This window comes from Amblyomma mixtum, chromosome 7 (genome assembly GCF_055824585.1).
Source record: "Amblyomma mixtum isolate Tamu chromosome 7, ASM5582458v1, whole genome shotgun sequence".
Classification (NCBI taxonomy): Eukaryota; Metazoa; Arthropoda; class Arachnida; order Ixodida; family Ixodidae; genus Amblyomma; species Amblyomma mixtum.
In genome coordinates this window covers 54,377,451-54,402,739 of record NC_143018.1, presented here as the reverse complement: position 1 = coordinate 54,402,739, position 25,289 = coordinate 54,377,451, and the positions used below count along the sequence as shown (strand labels likewise).

The following is a 25,289-nucleotide window of genomic DNA, read 5'->3' as shown; positions in this document are numbered from 1 at the left end:
CTCAAGACCATCGCCATTTCGCCGTCTGTTCGTCACCGATCGGGACGATCGCTCGGAGGCCCCGGGTAGTGTGACGAAGACGAAGCTGGCAGTGGCGCGGGACGGAGCGCCCGCGCTAGGCCAGCGGCCATTAAATCATCTCATAGCCATCGTTCGCCACGCCTCATTCTTCGGCTGGCCGCCACGTAACAATATTATCGCCTGTATGTCAGTAAACGGTGTCATACATTGTACGGCTGTCGACAAGGTTCACTGGGTCGTGTTTAACGAATTTTTGAGCGATATATCAGCCCGTGCCGAAAGTGAACAGCCTGGTTCAGAAGCCGTTTTTATTTTTGATAATGCCCCCGCTCACACACATGCCGAACAGGCAGTCCTGACCAGTCAGCTGCACTCAATCAAGAGGCTGCCTCCTTACAGCCCATTTTTTAACCCTATAGAGGAAGTGTTTTCGAAGTTCAAGTCTGAAGTCAAACCTTTCCTCAGCGAGCGGAGAGACTTGGCGCTCACCACTCCGCCCGGACTGACTAAAAGGGAGCATCGGCGCAGTTTGTTGCTCGACGCTGCTCGACACTGTATGCAGCAAGTACAGCGAGTAGAGTGCGCTGCTTTCGACCGCCATAACTTTTCTTTTATACCAGCAGTTTTGCGTGAAGATGACATGTAAAAAGTGGGAGGTCACACTTTGCGCCACCTAATGTCCTACAGAAAATAAAACTGTATTTCAAAGACGGCCCCTTCTGTGCTTGTATAAACCTAGATTGTTAACACCGCTATAAGGCTCCGCTCACTTTCCCTTTTAAAACTAAATAAACCGTAAAGTTAAGAACCGTTACTCCGGTTCTATGACTCGTCCCACCTGGAAGAACTCTGTATTACACTACTCCCTTTTTGTTTCTGCTAGTAGTGTTGAATCTTTATCAGAGCCTCCCGAAAACATTTCGCACCGGTTGTATGAAAACGGCCGGCAATATAAAAACGGTATGAAGGCCGTAATTGTAACTAGCATGCAGATTCAGCGCATAAGGCAACCCATAATCAGCAGTGCTTACCCAACTAATTAATATACGACAGTCACAAGCCGCAAGAGTTGCATCAAATACTGAGGTTTAACAGCTGCTAGTGGCTCTTTGATGTTGCAAGGTATGCGAAGAAAACGAAATAGTTCATGAGAATGTGACTCACAGGCTCGCATGGTCACAGAAATTATCTTAACTTCGCTTTATTTCTGGCATTCGTGCTCTGCGCTCTGGAATCTTCTACCGCATTCGTTTTCCACATGCGGATTAAATTGGTTGGCACCTGGATTAAAACAGCTGGCGCTTGTATTATTTGCGTTGGCACTGGGATTAAATTGGTTGGCGCTGGCATTGGTCGAGTTGGCGATTGGATCAAATACGCTGGCGCTTAGATTAAGTGCATGGCACTGAGATTAAATTACATGGCAGGCAGATTATATCTGTCGGCGCTCAGATTAATTCTGCTGGCACTAGGATTAAATTCAGTGGGAAAACCTGTAGTTGCCTGATGCACACCACAAACCAAACCGAACCAAACCAAACGAGTAGCGTTGTTCGAAACGCACTCAACGTTACAGATGCCAAGCCGCGTCCAGTTGCCCGATGCACCACAGCTCGCGTCGCGTTCGTCAGGCGTCTCAACTCGGGAACAGCGCAACGTGCTCGTTCAAAAACCTCTATAGAACAGAGCGGACGCAGCGTTCGATAAGCGTCTGAAAGCGTACCGACTTTTTGTTGTGCAAAGCTGACTGCACCTTATTACACCTCGGTTCCTTCTGACCTTCATCCCCTGTCACCGTTTTGTCTCGCCACTGCGCTGCGAATTCGGCAGTCTGAGCGCGAACGCACGCCGGAGACGAAATTTGCAACGAGAAAATGCACCAGATGGAGGAGAAGGAGGCTGCTGGATTGCGTACTTCGCAAGAGGTATTTATGAATTTCACAATGCACGCAGTATCTTTATGCGACTGAATGGTCTTTGTGGACTTTCACTCTATAGAACTGAGTCACGAGGTTTATGCCCTGCAGTGCGCGGGCGTTACCAGCGTCTGAGTACCGCCGCTCTGGCGCGTACAGTAACACCGAGCCACCATTCTGAGGTTCGGACAATTCAGTTCAGTTTATTACCTTACAGTTCGCTGTAGAGGGAATTACATAAGGGGTGTGCTTTTATACAAAGAAAAAATTTGGCAGTGGCTTGGCTGTGGTTAAGCCTGGATATACAAGCGAAAAGGTTCAGTTACGCTTGGTTTGGCGTCATGGCTGTCGCAGTTCGCGCACAATGCTCTGGGAGCACCACGATAACGGTGGAGGCGTTCGGCCATCCACACACTGCCTGCCGTTAAAGCAGGCAGTGTGTGGAAGGCCGAACGCCTCCACCGTTATCGTGGTGTGAGCCTGCGCCTCCAATCCGGCTATTCCCCCCATCCCCAACCCAACCCGGGAGGATTGGGAGGCGACTCTGCTCGGCTGCCACGACTTACAAGCCCAACAAGCCTTAGTCTGGAGCAGCGCCTCCTGGAGTGCCCGGGCGGCGGCCACCGCCACTGGGCTCCCAAACTAGGCACCTCACCTATATAGTGCTGGTAAGGTACGGTACCTTACGGGCTGATCCAAAAATACTTCCTGTTCCTTCCAAATAAATGTTTTCACCACAGCCACACACTGCCTGTACGGAGGCAGAGGAGGAGACGCGCGTGTAGTGAATACGGTGCTGTCTTAGGTTGCTTTAGAGACATGTACGGCGGTTGAATTTCTTTGGAGGAGAAATTCTAGAGGCCCGTGTACTGTGCGATGTCAGTGCACGTTAAAGAACCCCAGGTGGTTGAAATTTGTGGAGCCCTCCACTACGGCGTCTCTCATAGCCTTAGTCGCTTTGGGACGTTAAACCCCATAAACTAAACCAAACCATTTTCTTCATTACGGCCCCTCTTTCTCTTTTTTCTTTCACTCCCACTTCCTCCATTCCTGTACGGTGCGGTTTGGGGGTCCACCGAGATGACAGAATTAGTGCGCCATTTCCTTTCCTCAAAAAGCGTTGGGATCAAAGGGTAAGGCATGGCGCCGAATGGTTGGTGGCGCTGTTCCATGGACTGCCTGGCAGCGCTACAACACGCTGCCGCGTTCCACTCCTAAAGGCGAAGCTTAAGTGTCACTAATTATCAGTTAATCAGTAGTTAGTCATTAATCAGTAATTAGCAATTGGTTAGTAATTTGTCGTTACTTAGTAATTAGACATTAATTATGTGACGTCATCCAGTAGTGACGTCACCTGTGCCACCGCGGCAGTCTAAGTGGTGCGGAAAACGCTTTCGCCTCTACGCACTTTAGACAGTCAAAGTGCCCCCTGAATTTTTACCTCTGTACAGTCCATATGCAGTCCATATGCAGTCCATAATGCAGTCCATAGTGCAGTCCGGCGCGGCTCTGGCGTCCACAGATATATAAGACAGATACTGAGCCATTTCCGCAGAGCAGTGATGCGGCTGCACCACTGCTCCTGAACTCGTATGGAGACTCCCAAGGACCTATGAATGTATCGTCGAGGATGACCAGTTCCGCATATATGGACTTTAACCCTCTACGCTTTCGCGTTATACCCTTAAGGTACAGCTAAAGTCTCCGCTCCCAATTTCTTTTTCCTGCTAGATAATATTCTTATAGTAAATTTTGGAACGGTTCAGAAGGGTCGTGTTCATGTTCGACCTGAAGTTCATTGCAGTTTCCGCGCAATATCCATGCCTTAGTTTGTCGAAAATAGGCGGTAGAAGTACGGCATGCTTGAAGCGCGCCAAGCATTTCATCTTCCTTGGAGAAAAAGTACCGAAATACTCTCCAGAGTATCTAAGGTGTTGTATCTTTACCAGAGCATTAAAGATACAGCTCTGCCTTCCACTCATTTCGGGCGCACACTTGCATTCCTCTGCGCAGCTGTCCCCTCCTCAACCCTACAGGGCCACTGCTGCGTCGTCCAGAGCAAGGTACTTGGACCCACACCAGCTGGACGAGAACGCTCTTGCCGATAGGATCCAGGAGTTCATCCGGAGGAGGGAGAGGAGGAAAGAATCCGCGCGGAAGGCTACGCAGGGCCGCTGTAACAAGCAAGGTGGGCCACTCCACCGCTCCACTGACGTGCTCACCAGAGTTACGGAGTAGCCTGGAATGTCTCGGAGGAAGCAGAGTTTACGTTGCCCCTCCTGCCCCTCCGACACGGTTGCCGCTGTTACGTCAGTGCAGTCCATATGTAGCCAAACCTTTTTCGGCGTCACCTTGTTCAGCTGACATAATTGATCGTAGGAGACGTCGAAATTCTGAGATATTTTGTAGGGTCATGCGGTCATCTTTCGCGGGTGCCAGAATGTCTGTTGCATACAGGCAGCAGTGGACAAGCTAAAAGAAACTGATGTCCTCGATGGCATGGCGGACTTCTCCTACGTTGCTCACGGGAAGCGGACTACCACTGGAGTTATCACTGCTGTTGACCCGGAGATAGATGACAAGGACCTCCGGACGCTGATCAATTCTACGGCCCGGATAGTTGACATTTTTCGTTTCGGCCACTCCAAGTGTGTAAAGTTAGTTTTTTACACTTACTCTCTCCCATCGCACGTCAAGGTGGGTGTCACAAAATTCGGCGCATTTTAGGAACAAACAAAGAAAAACCGCCGCGCGCAAGGCGTCTCGCCGGCGCGAGCCCGACGGGGGAGAGGGAAAGCCCCCGCCGAGCGCGTGCCTCTCTCTCCATCGCCGCGGCGTGCGCCGAGGAAATGAGTCATCCCCGCCGATTATTCTCGAACATGCGAGTCGGTTCTACAGCTGACGGGGGGAAGAGGGGGAAGCCTTGCGTGCGCTAAGACATGTCCCCCTCCTCTGCACCCGGGCGTCGGCGACGCCGCCACGACGGCGCCACGCTAGAACACGCTGGAACCTTCGCGAAACGACTCCTGACCCGGACCAATGGGGACGCGCGGCCAGTGAGAAGAGAGAAGGGAGACAGCACTGCAAATGCTGCGTGTATGTGCGCGCCTACTCCGGCGCGTTGAACAAACAGACTTGAAAGCGAACCTATAAAAGAAGGACGCTGACAGGTATCAGTCAGTCCGGACCGCCGTTTAAGCTTCATCGAAGCGCGCCCGTTCGACTCCCGGGAAAACACCACTCGGCCAGCCACGGACCAACGAGGCAACGTTCGCCAGTCTGCGGGACGGCATCGTCGTGGAACTCTGGTCGTCGGACTGCCGCAGTGCCCGGTGAACAAATTGTGTTTTGTTTGTTTAACTCTCTCTCTGTATTAGTGCACTTTAGGTGCAATATTGCCTTAGTATTGTATTCTCTCTCGAGTTTAACTTTGCCCGAGTTGCATTGTTTGTTAATCACTTTGTATGTGTCTGTACTAGTGATTGTGTAATCCTCTGTATCGTCTCTTTGCTATATAAACCTTGTTTTGTTTTGTGAACCTTTGGCTCCGACCCATTCTCTGGCTTGCGACCAGCGAAAGCTGGGCACCGAACGCCCAAAAACCTCTTGTCACTTGGTGGCTGGTCTCCGCTGAGCTTGCCACGCTGGGTCGAGGGCATCTCCTTCGAGTCCGAGACCGCTACTCCCACACGCTCTAAGGGTGTCTGGGAGCTTCCCACGTAAAAGTGCGCGAAGTGTGGGTGACAGTGGGCCTTGTGAGGCATCCTGCCCGCTGTATGTTCCGCGCCCTTTTCAGTGCCTCAGGTGCAACAAGATAGGACACGTGAGTGCTGTTTGCAAAAACGTCGTATCCTGCCGTCGATGCGGCGGGATGTACCAGCATAACACCTGCACGACAGGCACTATAAAGTGCGCAAAGTGCTCGGGCGTACATGAAGCAACGGCTAAGGACTGCCCTAAGATGACAATTCGACCCACCGAGAAGCGGCTGCGCGTATTCGTCACCACAGACATCGTTCCCGGCTCCGTCGTCCGGATCCACATAATGCAACTAGTCTAGCTGCACCAACGTCGCAGCAAGTATCAGCTCTGGAGGTACAGCAGCACGAGCCTAAAAAATTACCGACGATTACGTTACTTCCTAATGCGAAATTTGAGCGCAGCAAATAAGCTGTTTCACCTTTTCGATAGTGAGTCAACCCCAGCTGCGGAGTTGGTTTCAGGGACAACGCCGCCGATGCCGACACAAACAATATGATACCCTCGCTTCCGCAGCGCTAAGAACCAGGTCTAGCCGTGGGAAGGTGGTCACGTATTCGTCGACGTGCCTGGGCCTACGTGAAATAACCGGCGCGTCGGCAACTGAAGAGCACCCTATCCGCCACACAAGAACAGGGGGGGGGGACCCTTTCCTCCTCTTTCTGCATGGCGGCGACGGTGTTCTATGCAGTCACGTTATCTTGACTCTCTAGCGGCGTCAGCGGCATCCAGCGGTATCAGTCGGTCGCTGCTAGCGCTGGGGGGATGAAAGGGGGGCGGAGCTGGTTACGAGGCCGACAGGGGGGGGGGGGGACCCTTTCCTCCTCTTTCTGCATGGCGGCGACGGTGTTCTATGCAGTCACGTTATCTTGACTCTCTAGCGGCGTCAGCGGCATCCAGCGGTATCAGTCGGTCGCTGCTGAAATGGGGGCGGAGCTGGTTACGAGGCCGACGACGACGCGAAACCCAGGAACGGACGCCAAAGAGCTGCGCTCTAAAACGTTATCGAGACGCCTCGAGCAGTGTCCCATATGTTACCGCAGTGGCTGAGTCCGATGCAGTTAACTTCCTCTGATGCTGAAATGCCTGCTCTGCCATCCAAGGACATCGGCACGGCACGACCAAGACTGGTTGCCACTCCAGCTGACACTGCTGGCAAGCCCGAAGGTCAGGAGGTGATCATTATGCTAAAAAGGCCTTTGTGTTGAGTGCGCGTGCTGCTTTCAGGCATCAACACGCCAACAGCAAGGATAGTTGTGCAGTTTTTGGACGCACTTGAGCCGCTCTTGGCGGCATTGCAGTAATTCATTATGGCACTACCAATACCCACCTCCTCTGTGCAAATGCACGTGCGCCGCAGTGTAGTGTTGCAATGGAATACCCGAGCCCTACGCGGTCGTCTGAGTGACTTCCGGCAACGCGCCCACAAGTACCGCTTCCCTATGCTTGTATATGTGAGCCCAACATGCCGTCTCTTTTCCGCCTTTCTGGGTGTGTACTGCTGTGGCCTCGCGAAGAAGACGAAACAAGCAAAGTGTTAGTTCGCATACGCCAAGACATTGCGCACGTCCGCCAACTCGCACAGACACACAACACAAACCATTACATCTGGTTTATCCCCGCCGCGGTGGCTCAGTGGTTACGGTGCTCGGCTGCTGACCCGAAAGACGCGGGTTCGATCTCGGCCGTGGTGGCTGAATTTCGATGGAGGCGAAACTCTAGAGGCTTTGTGCTGTGCGATGTCAGTGCACGTTAAATAACCCCAGGTGGTCTAAATTTCCGGAGCCCTTCACTACGGCGTCCATCATAGCTTGAGTCACTTTAGAACGTTAAACCCGAATAAACCAAACCATTACATCTGGTTGGCAGTCACGTTAAAAGGACGGTTCTTCTCTATAATCGGTGGCTACATTCCACCCAGAGATGCCATTGATATTTCGTACCTATTTTCTGCTTTCCAGAGTTGCACAGCTCCTCATATAATAGTGGACTATTTTAATGCTCACCACCCTCAGTGAGGAGGTGCTGCTATAAATAACGAGGCAGTAACCTGCTTGACTTTATGCACTCCCATAATTTTGTCAATATCAACGATGGTTCACGTACGTTTCTACTGGCACGTCGAACAGCAGCTGTTTGGATCTGGCGTTTGTTTCAGCAAGTCTCCAGTCTTACGTTAGCTGGTGCAGTGACGTGGAAACACATGGGAGTGACCACATTCCAACGTATGTATGCGTCAAGTGGTACGCGCTACCGTGCACTTGGTCTCACGTGCGATATACAGATTGGTCCGCCTTTAGGATGTCCCTGGAGACTTCTCGTGCGAACCTCACGTCACCGTCTAAAATAGAAGACTTGATTACGTCCTCTCTAGTTAAGAGCACGCGGTATATACGTGCGCCTACGCCAGAATCTACTATCGATGTGTAATTCGAGATACTATAAGCGCAATCCGACGGCGCGCCGAAAGGGAATACAGAAGAACTAAATCCACATATGATCTCGCCCTATGTCGCCGAGCTCAACGACAAATAAAGCGCCACCTCGCGAGATTGGCGAGACAACGCTGGAGGAACTTCTGAGCATCGCTGTACCCTCGCAAACCGCTGTCACGTATTTGGCATGTAGCAAGGATCTTGCGTTCACACCCATAATAACGGTGTCATTTCCATGCCCTGTCCCTTTACCAACGCCGTAATAAGGTAGAGGTAGCAGAATAATTCTGCAAAATGGCTGTGGGCACAACTCTGATAGCATCAAACAGATTGGAGGCTATTGTGCCACCTTCGCCAAACGACCACTACGACATGCTATTCACGATGACTGAACAAGACACTGTTCTTTCCTCGTGTAGGCGTTCATCTACACCTGGTTCTGACGGGATTTCTTACGTGCCTCTCTCTCCCACCTTGGCATGGAAGGCAGAACTGTGCTCCTCAGCTACTACAATGATACATGGGCTCCAGAATTGTTCCAGACCGCTGGAAGATCAGTCCCCTGGTTGCTCTTTTGAAGCCTGCAACTCATACCGGCCAGTTGCACTGCAAGCTGCGTCGGTAAGGGGATGGAGCGAATGGTGCTCGCGCGGCTCGAATGGTTCTTAGAGCAGAATGCTGTCTATCCGGTCATGATACCGGGTTCCGGCGGGTACGTTCTTCGACTGACAGCGTAATCGACCTCATATTGACTGTGGAACATGAAAAATATAGTCGCCGACTCGCTGCAGCTGTCTTCTTAGACATCAAAGGGGCCTTCGATAACATACTTCATGACGATGCCCTTGACGACATGGGCGTTGGAGGCCGGATGTACTCGTGGATTGTGAGCTACCTCAACGACCGGTCCCTTTACATGTATACGCCTGATGGAGAGACTACCCGTCATCAGGTTTGCCGTGGTGTTCCTCAGGGAGGAGTTCTCAGCCCAACCATATTTAACGCGGCGTTGATTGGACTGGTTAATGAACTTCCTAACATCAACATAGTGCCTGTGCTGATGATATCTGCATCTGGGCATCGGGTTCGACGCGTCAGCAAATGCGCGCGAGATTACAACGTGCCTACGGCGTCAGGGCTTGCATTTAGCAGCTAAAAACTGTGCTGGGGTCGCATTCACGCGCAAGTCTGTCTGCCGCTACCCGAAAACACTTCAAGGGGTTGCAATGGCATACGTCTCCCACGACAGACTTTTGGGCATTATCATCAACCGCGATCTGTCATGGTCGAGGCATATAAATATGCTAAAGAAAAGACCCACACTTTTTTGCCATCTCCTTCACTTCGTGGCTCATTAAACCTTCACTTCGTAGCTCATTAAATGAGGCCCAACGGAGCGCTCCTTGCTAAAACTTTGCTATACTCTCTGTATAGGCTACATTCGTTACAGCCTTCCTGTACTCTCTACCCTGAGCATTTCCTGCTTCCGGACATTAGTGTTCAAGCACAGGCGCTCAAGATATGCCTCGGATTACAACGTTGTGCCTCAAACAAAGGCAAGATTGAGGAATCTTGTGCGTGCCCATTATCGATTTTTCGGTCACACGAACCACTTTGAGCATATTTACGCGCGCTTACACGGCACGCCTGTCACTCGCTGACGAAGATTTTTGATGAGCGACCGGGCAGCAGTTTAGCATATGCACTGCGCTGCCATCAATCCGAATTGCCATCAGACTATGCCCTGCCTCATCATCCCTTGCAGCCATCATGGGTGATGGCTGAGCCTTCAATATGCCTGCATGTCCCTGGCATACTGAAGAAATCTGTGATGCCGCTAAGCAGACTGAACCAACTTGCTCTTGCCTACATCTGGTCAGAATACCAAAACTGTGTGCACGTATACACTGATGGATCTGTGCCACCAAGGGCATCGACATCGGAATTGGTAATCCCCGCTCAGCAGACGACTCGGAGATTCATTTTAGGACACAATTCTACTTCAACCGCTGCAGAGCTTGCGGCCGTTCGGGAAGCGATCCGCCACGCCTGCGGAGAACCGCCTCAGGAGTGGTGCATTTTCAGATACTCTAAACCTGCGCTACAAATTTTGGGATGAATCTTACGCCACACCGCCTACAAGGCTCTGGCTCTTGATATAACTAGACTCCTTTCATCTGCTTATGAAAAAGGCCATCGTATTGTGTTCCAGTGGATCCCTGGTCACTGCGGACTGGATGGAAATGAGACCGCCGACGCTGAAGCAAGGAGCGCCTTCAGCAGTGGTCTGCACACAGCTTTGCCGTTCTCTAGACTGGACACCACTTGTCTCCTTTCGGGGTCTATGAGGAGAGCGATGGCTAGATATTTGGCACTTCCACACTCTCGACACATCCGCCTTAAACGGCTAGATCCGACGATGGCCTTTTCTGTTCCTCGCTGAATACCACGCCCAATTGCATGCGTAATGCATAGGTCACGTTTAAACGTCGCCTTCACGCGCAAGTACTTGCACTTAATTAGACAAGCGACTCCCCGGACTGTTCCACATGTGGCGTACTAGAGGCTGTAGAGCATGTTTTAGTGGCGTGCCAAGCATATTGTCGGGAAAGACTCATACTAGCATCTATTTTGAAGTCCTTTGACGCTAGGCCCCTCTCGAAGGATTTGATCCTCGGCGCATGGCCAGGAAGTTTGAAAACTCTACAGGCAACGCTTTTTAAGCGATACGGGCCTTGACTCGTGTTTGTAATGTTAGCAAGTGTGCCTTGTCTTTTTTCATCTGCCTCCTCGCATCATCATCATCCCCCATCGTGACCCTCTTTTTTTCTCCTCTTCTTGTTCTCCAGTGCAAAGTAGCAGGCCAGGTAATTCATTTTTCCGGCCAACATCCCAGCCTTTCACGTTAATAAACGCTCTCTCTCGATCTCCATTGTGCGCGTCGTACCACGGGCGTAAATTTTTCTTGCAAAAGTTTTTACTCGCAAATACATACATCGGCCAGGGTTGAAGACGCAGATACCCCACCAATACGTGTTTCTGACAAAAATTGCAGGTCAGCAGAACGGGATGAACGGCAGCAACAGAGGCCGGAATGAACCGCCACCACGGCTCTGCCAGCGAAAGCAGCCCGCGACCCTCAAGCCCTTCGGATGCGCAGGAAGAGGCCGGCACCGCACTAGCGTGTCAGGCCAGGAACCTTACGAGTGCCACCGGGGCCATGCCAAGCTCAAGACGAAAGTAGAGTTGGAGTATCACCTGCGCATCCACACCGGAGCACCACTGCACCCTTGCGAGTTCTGCCAAGGGTGCAGAACGGGCCGCCTGCTGTCGCAACATTGCTCCAGAGAGCACGGCAACCCGTAGCTGTCGGGGTTGGGATGCTGACCCATTTATAAATCCAAACTAGATTAGACGGTTTTTGTTCGTTTGTCAGGAACTGTTTTAGAGCGCAGCTCTTTGGCGCCGGTTCCTGCGTTTCGCGTTGTCGCCGTTGTCCCTCGTAACCAGCACCGCAGCCGGGGCAGCGCGCTGCTCTAGCTGCGCGCGCTCCTGGCGCCATCTCCCGCCCGCCCAAGCCGAAACGCATGGCCGCCGCCGTTCGCCACTGCGTGTACCCCCCCCCCCCCCCCCCCCCCGCCTTTTTCTCCGTGGCGGCGACCGCGCGGTAGCGTGCAGTTTTCTCCGGTTGCCGAGGCGCCGGCTCGGCTTCAGCGGATCACGGTGCGTGCATCCCAAGCCGAAACGCAAGCCACGTTCACTTGACTCGCTAGCAGCGTCAGCGGCATCAGTCAGTCGCTGCCATCTCTTCGCCACGCAACGTTCCTATGCGCCCACGCGCTGGCTTCCGCGACCTCCCGATAACTTAATTGCTCCCTTCGCTCATTCCTCCAATGCAACCTCTATGTGGCGGCAATCAGAGCACCAGATCGGTGGCGGCGGATCTCGATTTGAGCACCCGCCCAAGCCGAAACGCATAGCCGCCGCCGTTCACCACTGCGAACCGCGTGCCTATATAAGTAGTTTATTCTCTTCCAGTTCTTTGTGAGCCATGAGCGATGAAACCGGTGGACGTCCTTCGTGACCCCGCGGACCCCGCGAAATACTTGCATAGGCCTCTTCTTTGAGGACCAGGCACTGGTGCAGCAAGTCAAGTATATATCCATTTATTTCTCCGACAACAAAGCTTCCTTCATGACAGTCAAGAACGGTTAGTGGAGTGTTTCTTGAAAGAATATGTGTGAAAGAAAATAAGTTGTCTGTAATTGTACATACATGCCTTGCTCAAATTATTTGCCTCAATCGGTAGAAAAGCTGAAACAGCTGATGAGCTGCGCTCAAATTTCGCATTAGAAAGCAACGAAATTGTCGGCAATTTTTTTTCTATGGACCAGTATGAAGGAATGCACGTTGTGGAAGACAGAGCGCTGCGGCGCCATCTGTGGTGCCCGCAGCTGAACAATGGCGTTGGGATGCCCTTGGCTGGGCCACGCTTCGACATGGGGCTTGCTCAGTGACGTTTGTGAGAAGTTTTCACGATGGACATTTGCAGGATCGTGCTCAGTAAAGTTTAACCTTTCCGAAAAATTGCGAACGATACCGCGATGGGTCTGGTGCACGCAACGTCCACTAATCGAGTGAATGACTTGGGTAAGTGCACGGTTTAGAGGAATTTAAAGGAGTAAAGTTAGAATAAGTAAATCTTCTAGCTCTTCTTTCTATACTCTCACGTTGATTAATCTTATTTCGGTATGTGGATTCCACTCACTGCATGAACACTCGGGCTTATGCATCAGAAATTACTGAGAAGCAAGTAATTTAAGATGGGACGGGGTCGACCAAATTTAATTCCTCAAAAAGCGCAGTTTGCGGAAAGAAGACACACAGATGCAGGAGTACCCAGGCTCGAACCCGACCGCGGCAGCCGCGCTTTGATGGAGGCGGAATGCAAAAGGCGCCCGAGTGTACTGAGATAGGGGAACTTATCTAGGCCCCCCGACAGACACATTACATATGTCTCGTGAGAACCACCACCGGCAGACACATCCTACACACCCTCGGTATCCGCCTACCAGCCACGGATCCCGCACAGCTCCAGGTCCCCCGCCACATTCACCACGAATTACTTATTAAACCTCTCCCCAAAAACATGCCCCCCGCCTACCACGAAGCCCGACGCAGAGCTCGCGCACGGGCACTCCACAAACACTATAGCACGGAACCGTATACCGTTTGGGTGGATGCCGCATGCACGGGCGAGGACGCGGTTGTAGCCATCACGAACCCCCTCCCTCTAACCGATTGCCTCCCTTCATATATCCTCCGCAGCCACTTCGGAGGAGGCCGAAGAGGCCGCCATTGCCCTGGCCATCCCACGCACGGAGGCCGGATATATACTATCTTACCCTAAAACTGCCATACTAAATTTTGCTCGCGGGAGAGTTCCCGTCTATGCATTTCGAATACTGAACTCCCTCGCCGCACACCCGCCCCGCCACATGGAGCTGATATGGGTCCCTGCCCACTCCGAGAATCCCGGAAACAAGGCCGCCAACGCTTTAGACCGAGGTTCTCTCAACCGGGCACCAGCGGCCTCCAATCTGGAGTTCACGCGGGTGCGCATGCACTCATTCAGTGAAATGACGCAGGCCTTCAAAACCGAGCGTCTGCTCTACCCTCCACCCCATCCCTCCTTCGACAATTCTCATCAGACACATTGGAGCGGCTCCAAACATGCACTCTACCCGCGCTTTACTCACGCTATCACCAAGCCCACACAAACCCCACCTGTACCCTCTGCCACCACCCCAAAGCCACTCTCGACCATATACTTTTCCTCTGCCCGGTAGATCCTCCCCGCGGGGCCTGGAGCGTCTTACCACTTGGGAGGCTTGGGAGACTCTACAGCGCACCGAGGACCCGGCCAAGCAAGCCATCGCCGCAGGCCGGGCTGCCAGCGTCATGAGCCTCCGAGACATGAACGTTTGAGTGCGGTGGGGCCGTGCGGGGGCTCACGGACCTACGTGTCCCAAACTTCCCTGTTCCAAATAAAGTTTTAACCACCATCATCTGTGCGATGTTACAGCACGTTAAAGATCCCCAGGTGGTCGAAATTATTCCGGAGGCCTCCACTACGCACCTCATTCTCACTTCCTTTTTTCACTCCAACCTTCCTTCCACATTTCCTTTCCTAATTCAACGAAATATTCCTAATTTAATGAATTTCCTTTCCTATTTTAATGAAATAGTTTAGGAGGTTGTAGCGGCAGTTGGAGCTCTCAGTCCGGAACCCCATTGGCGTAGGCTATGCTTTCAAAAAGCTAATTCCAGGATAGATTGGTGCTGAGCGTCGAATATAAATATTTGCAGCTAAGGAGGAGGAGGCGGAGGAAGAACATTTATTTCCGCCGAATATGGCGCGGCAGCCACCTCCGGGTCCGCACGCAGGCGTCCGGGGTGGCAGTCTGTCGCACCGCGGCCGGAGGACGTCCGACCCTGTCTGGGAGAAAGGTCTTCAGTATCTGTTCTCGCTTCGGCGAGCGCGGCTTCGGCCGCTTCTTTTTTGAGCAGCGTCCGCTCCGGCGGACGCAGTTGTTGCTGCGACGCGCGTCTTTTCTTTCCTTTTTCTCTTTCCTGTGATCTTTTAACTCTCCTCTATCTGCACGTGGCAGCGGTGGTGGCTTGGCTCGAGCCAGTAGCAGGCCCGTGCAATTTCCTCTTCATCCTTCTCTCAGTCACAACAACAACAACAACAACAAGGTCTTCAGCCTCGGCCGCGAGGCGGACGGCGAAGCGCTGTTTTTTTTTCGTCGAAGCTTCTTAGCGTAGTCTCCCATTCGTCGCTAGTTTTAATCGCGTTGCGCCCTGGGGCGCGAACGCATCTCCATATTAGGTGATCTAATGTTGCCACGTGGCCGCAAAATTTACAAATTTAGGTTTCTGCACCGTCCCTCTTCCGCCATCTGGCACCCATCCATCTCTTCCACAGGGGGCAGTAGACAGTTAGCTCCACTTGATCCTCGGGACTTCCGAAAACCGGTCTGAAGTGAGATGTTGCTGCATGCACCCAAAAGCCGCCTAAAAAGGCCATTAACAGCAGAGCTCGACGTGGCAGCGTCTTCACTCCTCGGCGCCACCTGGCGTCTCCTTGCAGCTAGGGACTTCATGAAGTCCTGGGTGAAGTGTATAAGCAAATGCATTCTTTTTCTTTGCCATGCGACGAAAGTTTGCTTTCGCTATGTTAAGGAGCATGTCCAATTCGTTGCATCGTACAAGTACGTCAGTTACATAAACATTTTGAGGTCTGTTTGATGACTGCAACATGTATAATGTCTCTGTACATTGCGCATTCATCTGCAAACATACTAATTTTACACGAGGAACAACTGTTTCAGTGATGGCATTGACACAGAACAAAAATGAAGGCCCAGGAACAGTCCCATGTGGTACCCCACAAGTGACTGAAAGACAGTCCGATTGTTATCCCTCTACGGAAACCTAATCCTTACAGAAATTCAAGACAACAATACTTCAGGAAGGCCAGTGTGTATGAGTTTTAGAATTGATTTTATAGGAGGGACACCACTTAAAGTTTAAAAAAAAAAATCCAAGAATATTATGTCGAGTTGACCGTTATTGTCGAAGAACTACGCAAGGGAATCAATGACGGTTACTGATTCAGTCACTGTCGACTGGCCTTTATGAAATCCTGGTTGAAATTTGGGTAGAATGGAGCCCTGAGGTACAAATTCATTTATGCAGGCAGCAATAATGTGTGCGGTCAATATACAATAAGAGAACCGGATTCCCGGAACCGACTATAAACTCCAGTAAAAGTACGTTGAGGTTGTCATTATTACCTGCCGATTATATCAAAGGCGGAGATTTCGCCAAAGCCTTTTAAAGAGGAGAAGCGTAAACGTTAAGCCCTAGCAGTTTTCACATTCCTTCCACCATTGTGAGAGGAGCAAGTTGATCTCCTAAAAACCCTAGCAATACCGACTACACAGTAAAGCAACGTCTCTTGTTTGTACAAGCGTTCTATTTGAGCAACTTTTGAGTTACAGCACTTAAAGCCGCAAATCAAATGCGGCATTGCTGAGCACTGCGGCTACACCATTCGCTAGCACTTCTGGACAGCAGTCTACTCATCTTGCCTAAGGACGCCGGACGGAATCTTCCCTTCACTTCCTAGCACAACCTGCACGGGCCTATTGTCTTCCTCGGCTTGGCCCGACCATCCACACAGTAGCTACTGTCCTGAGAAAGTCATATAACGGGGAATCCTGACACTTTTCAAAGATTAAGAGAGCGCGATGCACTCTCGCCTTAGGCTCCGCGAAACATTGCCTTCGTCGGAGATCAGGCGAACGTACGGATCAACGAACAGGCCACAAAAACCAACACACTTCTTTGTCACAAACGAACTGTGAAACTGTCGAGTCGGTACTTGGTAGCAACACAGACCAGCGCGATAAACAGGGCCACCAGAAAAAGGAGGATGGACGCCAGCTGGATCGGCGCGGTCTGTCGTCGTCCTTTTTAAGGCGAAAACCTTTAATGCCTCATGCTGTCGTTAGCAATCCGTGTCGGCAGCCGTGTCTGCGTCCGTGTCGGCAGCCGTGTCTGCGTCCATGTCGACAGCCGTGTCGGCAGCCGTGTCGACAGATGTGTCCGCGTTTTGATGGGTGTCCACCGAGTATGTGAGACAGTTACTGCGTAACTTCCTTTCCTTAAATACAATTTTCAGTTTCTTCGCTACGACCGCTCTTTCTTCTTTCACTGCCACTGCCTCCCTTCCTGTACGGTGCGGTTAAGGTGTCCTTTCCTCAAAGAGCGTTGCGTTCAAAGGGCAAAGCCGCGCCGAACGGATGGTGGCGTTCCGTGGACCCCCTGGCAGCGCTACAATATGCTGTCGCGTTCCACTCCTAAAGGCGAAGCTTAAGCGTCATTAATTACCAGTCAATTAGTACTAAGTGATTAATTACTAATTAGTCATTAATTAGTAATTTGTCATTACTTCGTCATCAATTATGTGTGACGTCATCCAGTGGTGACGTCACCAGTGTCACATAGGCAAAGTGGTGCGGAAAACGCTTTCGCGTCTACGCACTTTAGACAGTCACAGTGACCCCTGAATTTTTTTCTGCTGTCCTCTATGTCGCGCTGGTTTATGCTGCAGTTCTATAGTGCCCAACCGGTGGAACAAATAATCGTAGTTTGTACAGTCGGTCTCGCCGCAAAATATACGGTTGCCCATCCATGAGCAGTAGGTATACTGGCTCCTTCGCATCTACGTATGCGAACGCATGAATGCTTATACGTATACGTTCTCAAACATAAATACGCAGGAGCCGGTGCAAAATGGGTAGTTTTGAAGTGAAAAGCTTTACTACGAGGGTCGGAAACGAGCTTCGCGTAGGCCGTATGCCGCGTATGCCTTGAAACCAAATGGCGAGTTCTGCGCATGCGCGACACCGAGTGACGTCACGCGCGGCACAGGTGGCCGCAGCCGTCGCCGCCGCCGCGTCACTACTTAAGGCGGGGGTACCACGGCGGCCATCTTGGACAAGACGTTAGTTCAACCACCAGGGCGGCTCCACTTGTCCGTGGAAGCGAAAAAGCGCTCCTCCGAGACGGTCTGGTCCTCCTCTCTGCGCTACCTTGACCTCCTCTCCCTCGCGTTGTGGCAGAAGGAGGCGGTTAGTCACGGAGGGGGGATAAACGCCACAACAATGACGACCGCGCTCGAACGTGTTTGGCACACCCGTACTGCTTCTTTCGCCCCTACGCACCCCTTGGCGGCCCTGCCATGGTGCCTGGCGATTCTTTTTTAGGAGGCACTATTTCGAATGTGGAAAGTCTCCATATCTTTGACATTTACAGAAATTATATTTTGTTTCCCTTTTTTCCAGAGATGTACACATTGTTTTATAGTTATTCTTTTCTCACGACCCTGAACAATAATTTGATGACTAGCAGCGGCAGCCACGGCAAGCAATATTACAAAATAAAGCTTCGTAGGTTCCACTGGAATCTATAACAAAGGGCCACAAGACATCTATGGGCTATGGCCTTCGTAAAACAATATGGATGATGTCGAAATGGATGCAGCGGAATAGTAGATGACCTCTTGGTTTCAAAGGGCGGTTTCCATGTGTGTTGTCACAGCCTTTTCTGCTGTCAAAGGCGCGTGGTGCGTAGCTTGTGTGCTATTGATTACCGTTCGCCATGCAGACGTTTATTTCGCAATTGCAGGAAAAACACCTGCAGTGCAACATCAACCCGAGATTTCGATGCATGGCGAGTGTTTTTATTGTTTACTCACACACTGCCAGTGCTATGTAGAATTCTAAGAGAAAGCTGATATGGTAACAGTAAATAAGAGAAAATGGGCAGAATAAGGCATATCAGAATGGTACAAACATATTGCGTTCAAGTACTAATGTTGTTGGGTTAGTAGCTGCGGAGAGGAAAAGAAAGCAATATCACAGTGTGTTAGCCCCCTTCATCTCCCACCCGTTCCCGATAATAGCTTGGGAGAGGTAGTCTGTGACGTTGAGATACGTTGCAAGTAATGCTGATTTTCTTTTTTTCCGTCCGCGCATCCATGCATGATAACAAAAATCCCGAAAGCGCTTACGGCCGCAGCCGGCAACATTCTTTTTTCACTTTTTATTGTCAAATAAACTGCTACCACCACCAAGGTTCGAAAAACGAAAAGGAAACACTGGCTGTGAAACTTCGACTGGAGACTGCGGGACATAGCTGGAAAGAGCTAATAAGTACTCATTACAATCGCGTCGAGTTTCTCCCTACTGTGGCCTTAGGATAGCATTTCCATCCATTCATTGGAACTGCATTTTGTAGCCACACGAGGCAACGTTCCTGCTTTTGTGATATCGTTAGTGATCAGCACGAAATTGTGATATTCCAACAGTTCTAATTCCCTGCTGTCTTGTGAACACGGATGTGAGCGTGCGGCAGCATCTGTCTAGAAAATAAGCGATCGAATGTGGATATTGCACTACCCCCCCCCCTCCCATCTTCTTGTACTGGCACTGTTTGTGCAGTAAATTTGTATAGTAAAAGGCTCATTTTTTCTCCATTCCGGGGAATGCGGGAAGTCAAAACTATGCGCACCGTGGTAGTCCTCTAGCTGCTGGCAGATGTCCGCAAAATCAGTGGACTTTTGCTTTCACGTCACTTTTCAACTGAAATCGCTTCTGCTGCTCTGTTTCGTTTGCTCTGTTTCGTGTTTGCTCTAGCATAAGAAAACATTTTGTGCTCACCCTGAGGTCTGGGGCGAATCGATCCTTGCACAATTAGTGAATTTCGGCGATAGGTAGCGGAAATTCGCAGATCTGGCCTCCCAGTGGTCTGCATTGTCCAGGAGCCGATGCGAAATATATGGCGGCGTTTCAAGACAGCGCTTCTCAACCGATGAGCCATAGCGCGAGGCAGGGGTGCAAGATCGTGTCTTCGCCCTAGGATAATCATCTCTGGCCGCCTCCTGTCTCGCTACTCACAGCGTTCCCTCTGCTCCTTCTAACACGGAGCGCCCGGTAGCTCTCTCGCTGAAAAAAAAAATATTTTAGAATAGCTGTGGAAACTGCGCAACGGCACCGGTTGTCAGAGCGTCAGCCAACACAGGGCATTCGTCCAGTGGATACATAAGCCCGACAGAAGTCGAGTTCAGTCCGCATTTTGAGGGAATGCGAAAAAAAAATCGAGGAAGAGAGTAAAGGAGTCTCGGTTTTCCTTCTCAAAAGTTGCTCTTTCGAATACTGAGCTCGACCTGCACCCTGACCGCATTTCTTTTGATCGTGATAGTACGTTCAAAAAAGCGCTTGAGTAAGAGGCCTCAAGGGTCCAACTGCAAATTTTGCAGTAACACTTATTTCGTCGGTCGTGTTCAAAAAACTGCGCGAAAAAATACCCAGGAAGCGAGAAATAAATACGCCAACTGGCAGTACGGTTTTCTTTTTTTACTTTTTCGCGAAGTGTTGCAGTCACCTGATGCGCTAACCCCTGCACCTTGGCAGCGACAAGCGGTACGCCGGAGTCTCTAATGTCAAGTGCGAGCCATCTTGGCCCGGCACAACAGCATACTCGATATCCGTAGCGACAACTATTTTTCTGAAGAAACATGTCTGTTCCAAAAGAAACAACAGTGGAACGAAGGCATAAGTCTAAACAGATCATATCAACATTTTGAAAAAATATCATCTACCAACCACGCGCACGGATGTCGAACCTGCTTCTTCAGCCACACCTGACTGTATAGTTGTTATAAAGGTTATTCACGTGACAAAAGCGTGATAAGCCACTTGCCCAGAAAATTTGATAATGGCATCCACTCCAGAGGCACACGAGGGGCATAGTTTGTCAGTACCCTCCAGATAATGCCTTCTGAAGAAATGAGCACTGTTAGGGCACCCCTGTTGGCACCCTCATTTTTTGTACGATGTGCACGATACAGCATGATTGATTCGAGTGGAGGACACCCGTTTCCAAAGCTCTGCCTTGTTAGCCCTGCGTGACAAACGCCCTTGCAGTGTATGTCCCGTACTACATAAACCTCGTGTGTCAAAAACCCCGTGCCAGAAAGCTTGCGACAAAAGCCTCGTACCAAAACGCATTTGCCCAGCAGTGAGTTTGGCGAACACACTACCACGGCCGCTCAATGCAGGCTTCCATTGAGCGGCCGTGACACTACACTTGGTCCGGCAAGGCGAGTGTGTAGTCTCAGCAGCCGTGCTCCACTGTACCGTGCTCCGCGTCAGCCCCCCGCAGTTGTTGACAGAGCAAGCGTCGTTCCTTGAAAGAAACGCGCAACGCAACGCTTCACCACGACGGTGAGAGCAAGGGTTGGGTGCCGCGCTAAAGATTTTTATTACAAACCCCACTGCGCCCAGGGCGGGTGCGCCCTGACAACTTGTACCCACTCCCCACAGCAGAGGCACACAGGTCTGTCTCCTCTTTCTAGCCTGGCCTTGGCTGCAGAAGAACCTTGGATTGGAACGGCCGCATGTCAATCGCCTTTGCAAAACATCAGCTTCGCAGAACTGTGAAACCCCCTCCCTATTGTAAGCAGCGTGACGTCAAAAAGTTGTGGCCCGGTTGGCAGAACTGACAACTTTTGGTTCTGAGCAGGTGTTGTTGGTCCCGAGGGCTCCTTCGCCGCCTTTCTACCCCGATTCGAGACGCCTCGCCTGCCCTCACAGGATAGAAGAGGGGAAACGCTTGCGCTGAATGACTTAGGGCGGGTGGCAGGAGCGCGCTCCAGGCGCCAGTGAATCCGGCCGGTGCCTCATAATAGACCTCTCCCTGATGTAAACAGTGTGACGTCAAAAAGGTGTGTCCCGATGGGCAAAATCGTCGACTTTCGGTTCTGAACTGGTTTTTCAGGTGCCGAGCATTCCCCCACCAGCTTTGTTCCCTGATTCGAAACGCCTGGCAGCCTTTCTTCTCCCTGTGTGAGCCTTCTCGGTACGGCGCATGTTTTGCCCATCGGACCAGAAACACGTGCGTTGATGACGTGTGTCTTGAAGGAAGTCAGTTTTCTTTGCACGTGTTGGCCTGCCTGCTAATCTGTATGCGCAGTCGCGTTTTTTTTTTCTTTTTCAGGTGAGAAAAATGCAGAGCCTAAGATGTGTATCCCAGAAAATAGTGAAAACATTTTTTTTCTGCCAACTTGAAGGAGCGAAAATTGCTAATTGATCACGTGCACTCAGTGGAGCAGATTGTCAATGAAACGCTGTTACCTCAATGGGGAAGTGTGTGTCCTAAGTGAATCAACTTGAAATTCGAGGCCAATACAATGGGGTTTTGTTACGTTTTGCGCTAATAATAATACACACAATCTTTATGCGAGCATAAAATAAAGTGTCTCTAAACAGATATGCGAAGCTGAAGAGATTACCACGCATGCGGAAACACTTTATTTGCAGAGCCATAGCTATATGTGCTCATTCATGTGCAAGCAAACATTTTGACTTAGAAGTTACATTCAGCCAGAGCAATGCCTACTCCCGTAATATCTTAGGATTTCATGAAAAATTGAGGAAAATAGATGTGTGTGTAAATGATGGCAGATTTTTTTCACGTTTCATGACCATGCACACAAAAGCAACCGCTGTGGCAAATGCTATTTCAAGGCCGGAATGCGAAGACAATGCATGGCATGCTGCTGCTGTATGCTTTTTTGTAAACAAGCATGAGGAACCGTCCTGTGCAAGAGGCTGAAGCGTTTGTCAGATCTGGTAAAATGTAGAGTTCCGGCCCCTTCCAATTAGGTTTTATAACCACGCTAATGAAAATCTGGTCGTAAATGTTTATCAGCTAGACGAGCACAATTTTGAAAATATTTATGGTCTTTCTTCTAATTTGTGAATACGGATCGACACTAACGCCATTTTATGTTCCCCGCTTTGTAAACCAGGTCGAAAAACAATTTGCGATGTAAAACCTGCTTCCCACATAACCTTGCTGAATTATCCTGAAGTCCTTGATGGTGTTGGTGAGAGGGCTTCGAAATCTGCTGAAAAATAGCTCTTAGACGAAATGTTTTCACCAATGTCATCCACAGGCCACGCAGCCAAAGGACTTCATACCGGTTTCCAAGAAATTTCACCGGAAGCTCTCGGCCCCTCGTGTTCACGGAACTATCCTGAGTAGTAGTAGTAAGTGGCTTTTATTGCAAATGCAAAAGAAGGTAAAAGGATTCTTACCAGCCCCGGCATCTGCTATCATGTCTAGAAGCACCTGAGCTGGGGTTTCATAAATAAAAAAGGAATAAAAAATCAAAACAAAAAAATTAAAAACCATTAAAAATAAACAGAAATTAGAAATGAAACGAAAAAATGTATTGTACATAAAAACAATACAACTAAGAAAAAAAGGAAAACAAAACCAGAATGAAGGAAAAATAAAATATAAGAATTAAAAAAATGCATAAGGAAAAGAATATAAAAAAAGAATAAAAAGACGCTCAGCAACAAAAATAAAACGGAATGAAAGAAATAAAATATCAGAAATAAAAAAATAAATAAAAGGCAAACAGTGCGCCAGGAAAAAAACATATCTCGGTGGACATCCGAACCGCGTCATAAGGGAAGGAAAATAAAAAGAAAATTGATTTTAAGGAAAGGAAACGACGCTTGCCTCATATCTCGGGGCTACCCGAACCGCGCCGTAAGGGCCTTAAAGAGAATGAAATCAAATGAAAATTGGTTTAAGGAAAGCAAATGCCTCTCGTATCTTGGTGTACACCCGAAAGGAATAAGCAACCTTCTACGACAGCACCGTACTCACTACACGCGCGTCTCCTCCTCCGCCTCTGTACAGGCAGTGTGTGGACGGCAGAACGCCTCCACCGTTATCGTGGTGCTCCCAATGCATTGTGCGAACTGCGAAAGCCATGACGTCAAACCAAGCACAGCTGCAGCTTTTCGCTTGTATAATCCAGGCTTAAGCAGAGCTAAGCTGTGCCTAATTTTTTGAGGAAAGGAAATGGAGCACGATCTGTCTCACACATCTCGGTGGACCCAGACGGAAGGCGCATAACTGCCCTCTTGGTACCGTGGACACCTCAATCGTGCTTTAACCTACGTGGCGGTAGTGACAGATGGCTGCATGCGTTGGCATTGACAACGTTGTGCCAGAAACGAATGCTTTGGCGTTGACAACATTTTACACTCCGACCATTTTAAGGAAAGGAAATGCGCATAACCGGCTCCATGGGACAGTGGACGCCTGAATCGCGCTTATAGGTACGTGGGGTAATGAGAGAGAGATGTGGGCTGCAGGCATTGACAACGTTGTGCCAGAAACGCGACGCTGAAGCCGTAGGCCGTCGGCATTCATTGGGTCCATTGGCGTTGGCGTCGAGAACGTTTTGCACGCCGATCATTTTAAGGAAAGGAAGTGCGCATAACTGGCTCCCTGTGTCAGCGGACGCCTGAATCGCGCTTATAGGTACGTGGGTTGATGAGAGAGATGTGGGCTAGCCGTATGCGTTAGCGCTGACAACGGTGAGCGAACTCAAGCGATCAGCCATTAACTGCACCTGCCAGGGTGGCAGGGTGGGTGGGGACTTTAATGTGATATAAAGACAAACAAACAGGAATTCCTGACTGCTCATGTGGGAGAACATCCCGTTCCTCTCGCTCGTAACGCCTCCCACGGCTTTGACATCCTCGCGAAATACTTGCATAGACCTAAGGTAAGGGGTAAGGGGAGTGTGTGTGTCTGTAGTCTGCGCCAGTGTTGCGTGTTTGTTATCTAGGGAGGGGTGGGGCGGGGGGTAGAGCATGCGCCCTATGCCCAGAACCCTTCGCTTCTTCCCTACACATCCTTTCCCTCTGCCCGGCGGACCCTCCCCCGCGGGACCTAGAGAACCTCAAGACCTGGGAGGACTGGGAGACCCTGCTGCGCTCGGAGGACCCGGCCGTGCAGACCATCGCCACCAACCGGGCTGCCAGTGTTATGGACCTTAGGAACATAAAAAATTCAGGGGGCACTTCGACTGTCTAAAGTGCGTAGAGGCGAAAGCGTTTTCCGCACCACTTTCGCTGCTTCTGTGGCACTGGTGGTGCCACATATAATTGAGTACTAATTACTAAGTGATGACAAATCACTAATTAATACTTAATTACTGATGAATGTCTGAATACTAATTCACTGCTAATTAATGACGCTTAAGTTTCGCCTTTACGAGTGGAACGCGACAGCGTGTTGTAGCGCTGCCAGGGAGTCCACGGAACGCCACCACCCGCTCGGCGCGATGCCTTGCCCTTTGAACGCTTTTTGAGGAAAGGAAATGGCGCAGTGATTCTCCGTCATCTCGGCGGACACCTGAACCGCACCATAGAGGAAGGGAGAAAGTGGGAGTAGAAGAAAGACAAAGATGGCCCGTAATGAAGAAAATGAAAATTGTATTTGAGGAAAGGAAATTCCGCAGTAACTGTCTCACACATCTCGGTGGACACCCGTCAAAATTCAGGGGGGCACTTTTTTTACCTAAAGTGCGGTGACTGATGTGTGGTTAAGATGTTAAGCTTCGCCTCTAAGAGTGGAACGCGACAGCGTCTTGCAACGCTTCCACGAGTCCATAGAGCGCCATCGCCCATTCGGTTCTATACCTCGCTCGTCGGTA

The 25,289-nt window shown here is 50.4% G+C and overlaps 1 protein-coding gene across 1 annotated transcript; it reads left to right on the top strand.

Moving 5' to 3' along the window:
- Positions 1-1,512: 1,512 nt before the first annotated feature.
- LOC149336104 (uncharacterized) lies at positions 1,513-11,740 on the top strand. The gene is made up of 3 exons (XM_089552588.1): positions 1,513-1,946; positions 3,951-4,125; positions 11,187-11,740. The coding sequence occupies exons 1-3, from the start codon at positions 1,896-1,898 to the stop codon at positions 11,495-11,497; spliced, it is 537 nt and encodes a 178-aa protein (XP_089408714.1). The 5' UTR covers positions 1,513-1,895; the 3' UTR covers positions 11,498-11,740.
- The last annotated feature ends 13,549 nt before the right edge of the window (positions 11,741-25,289 follow it).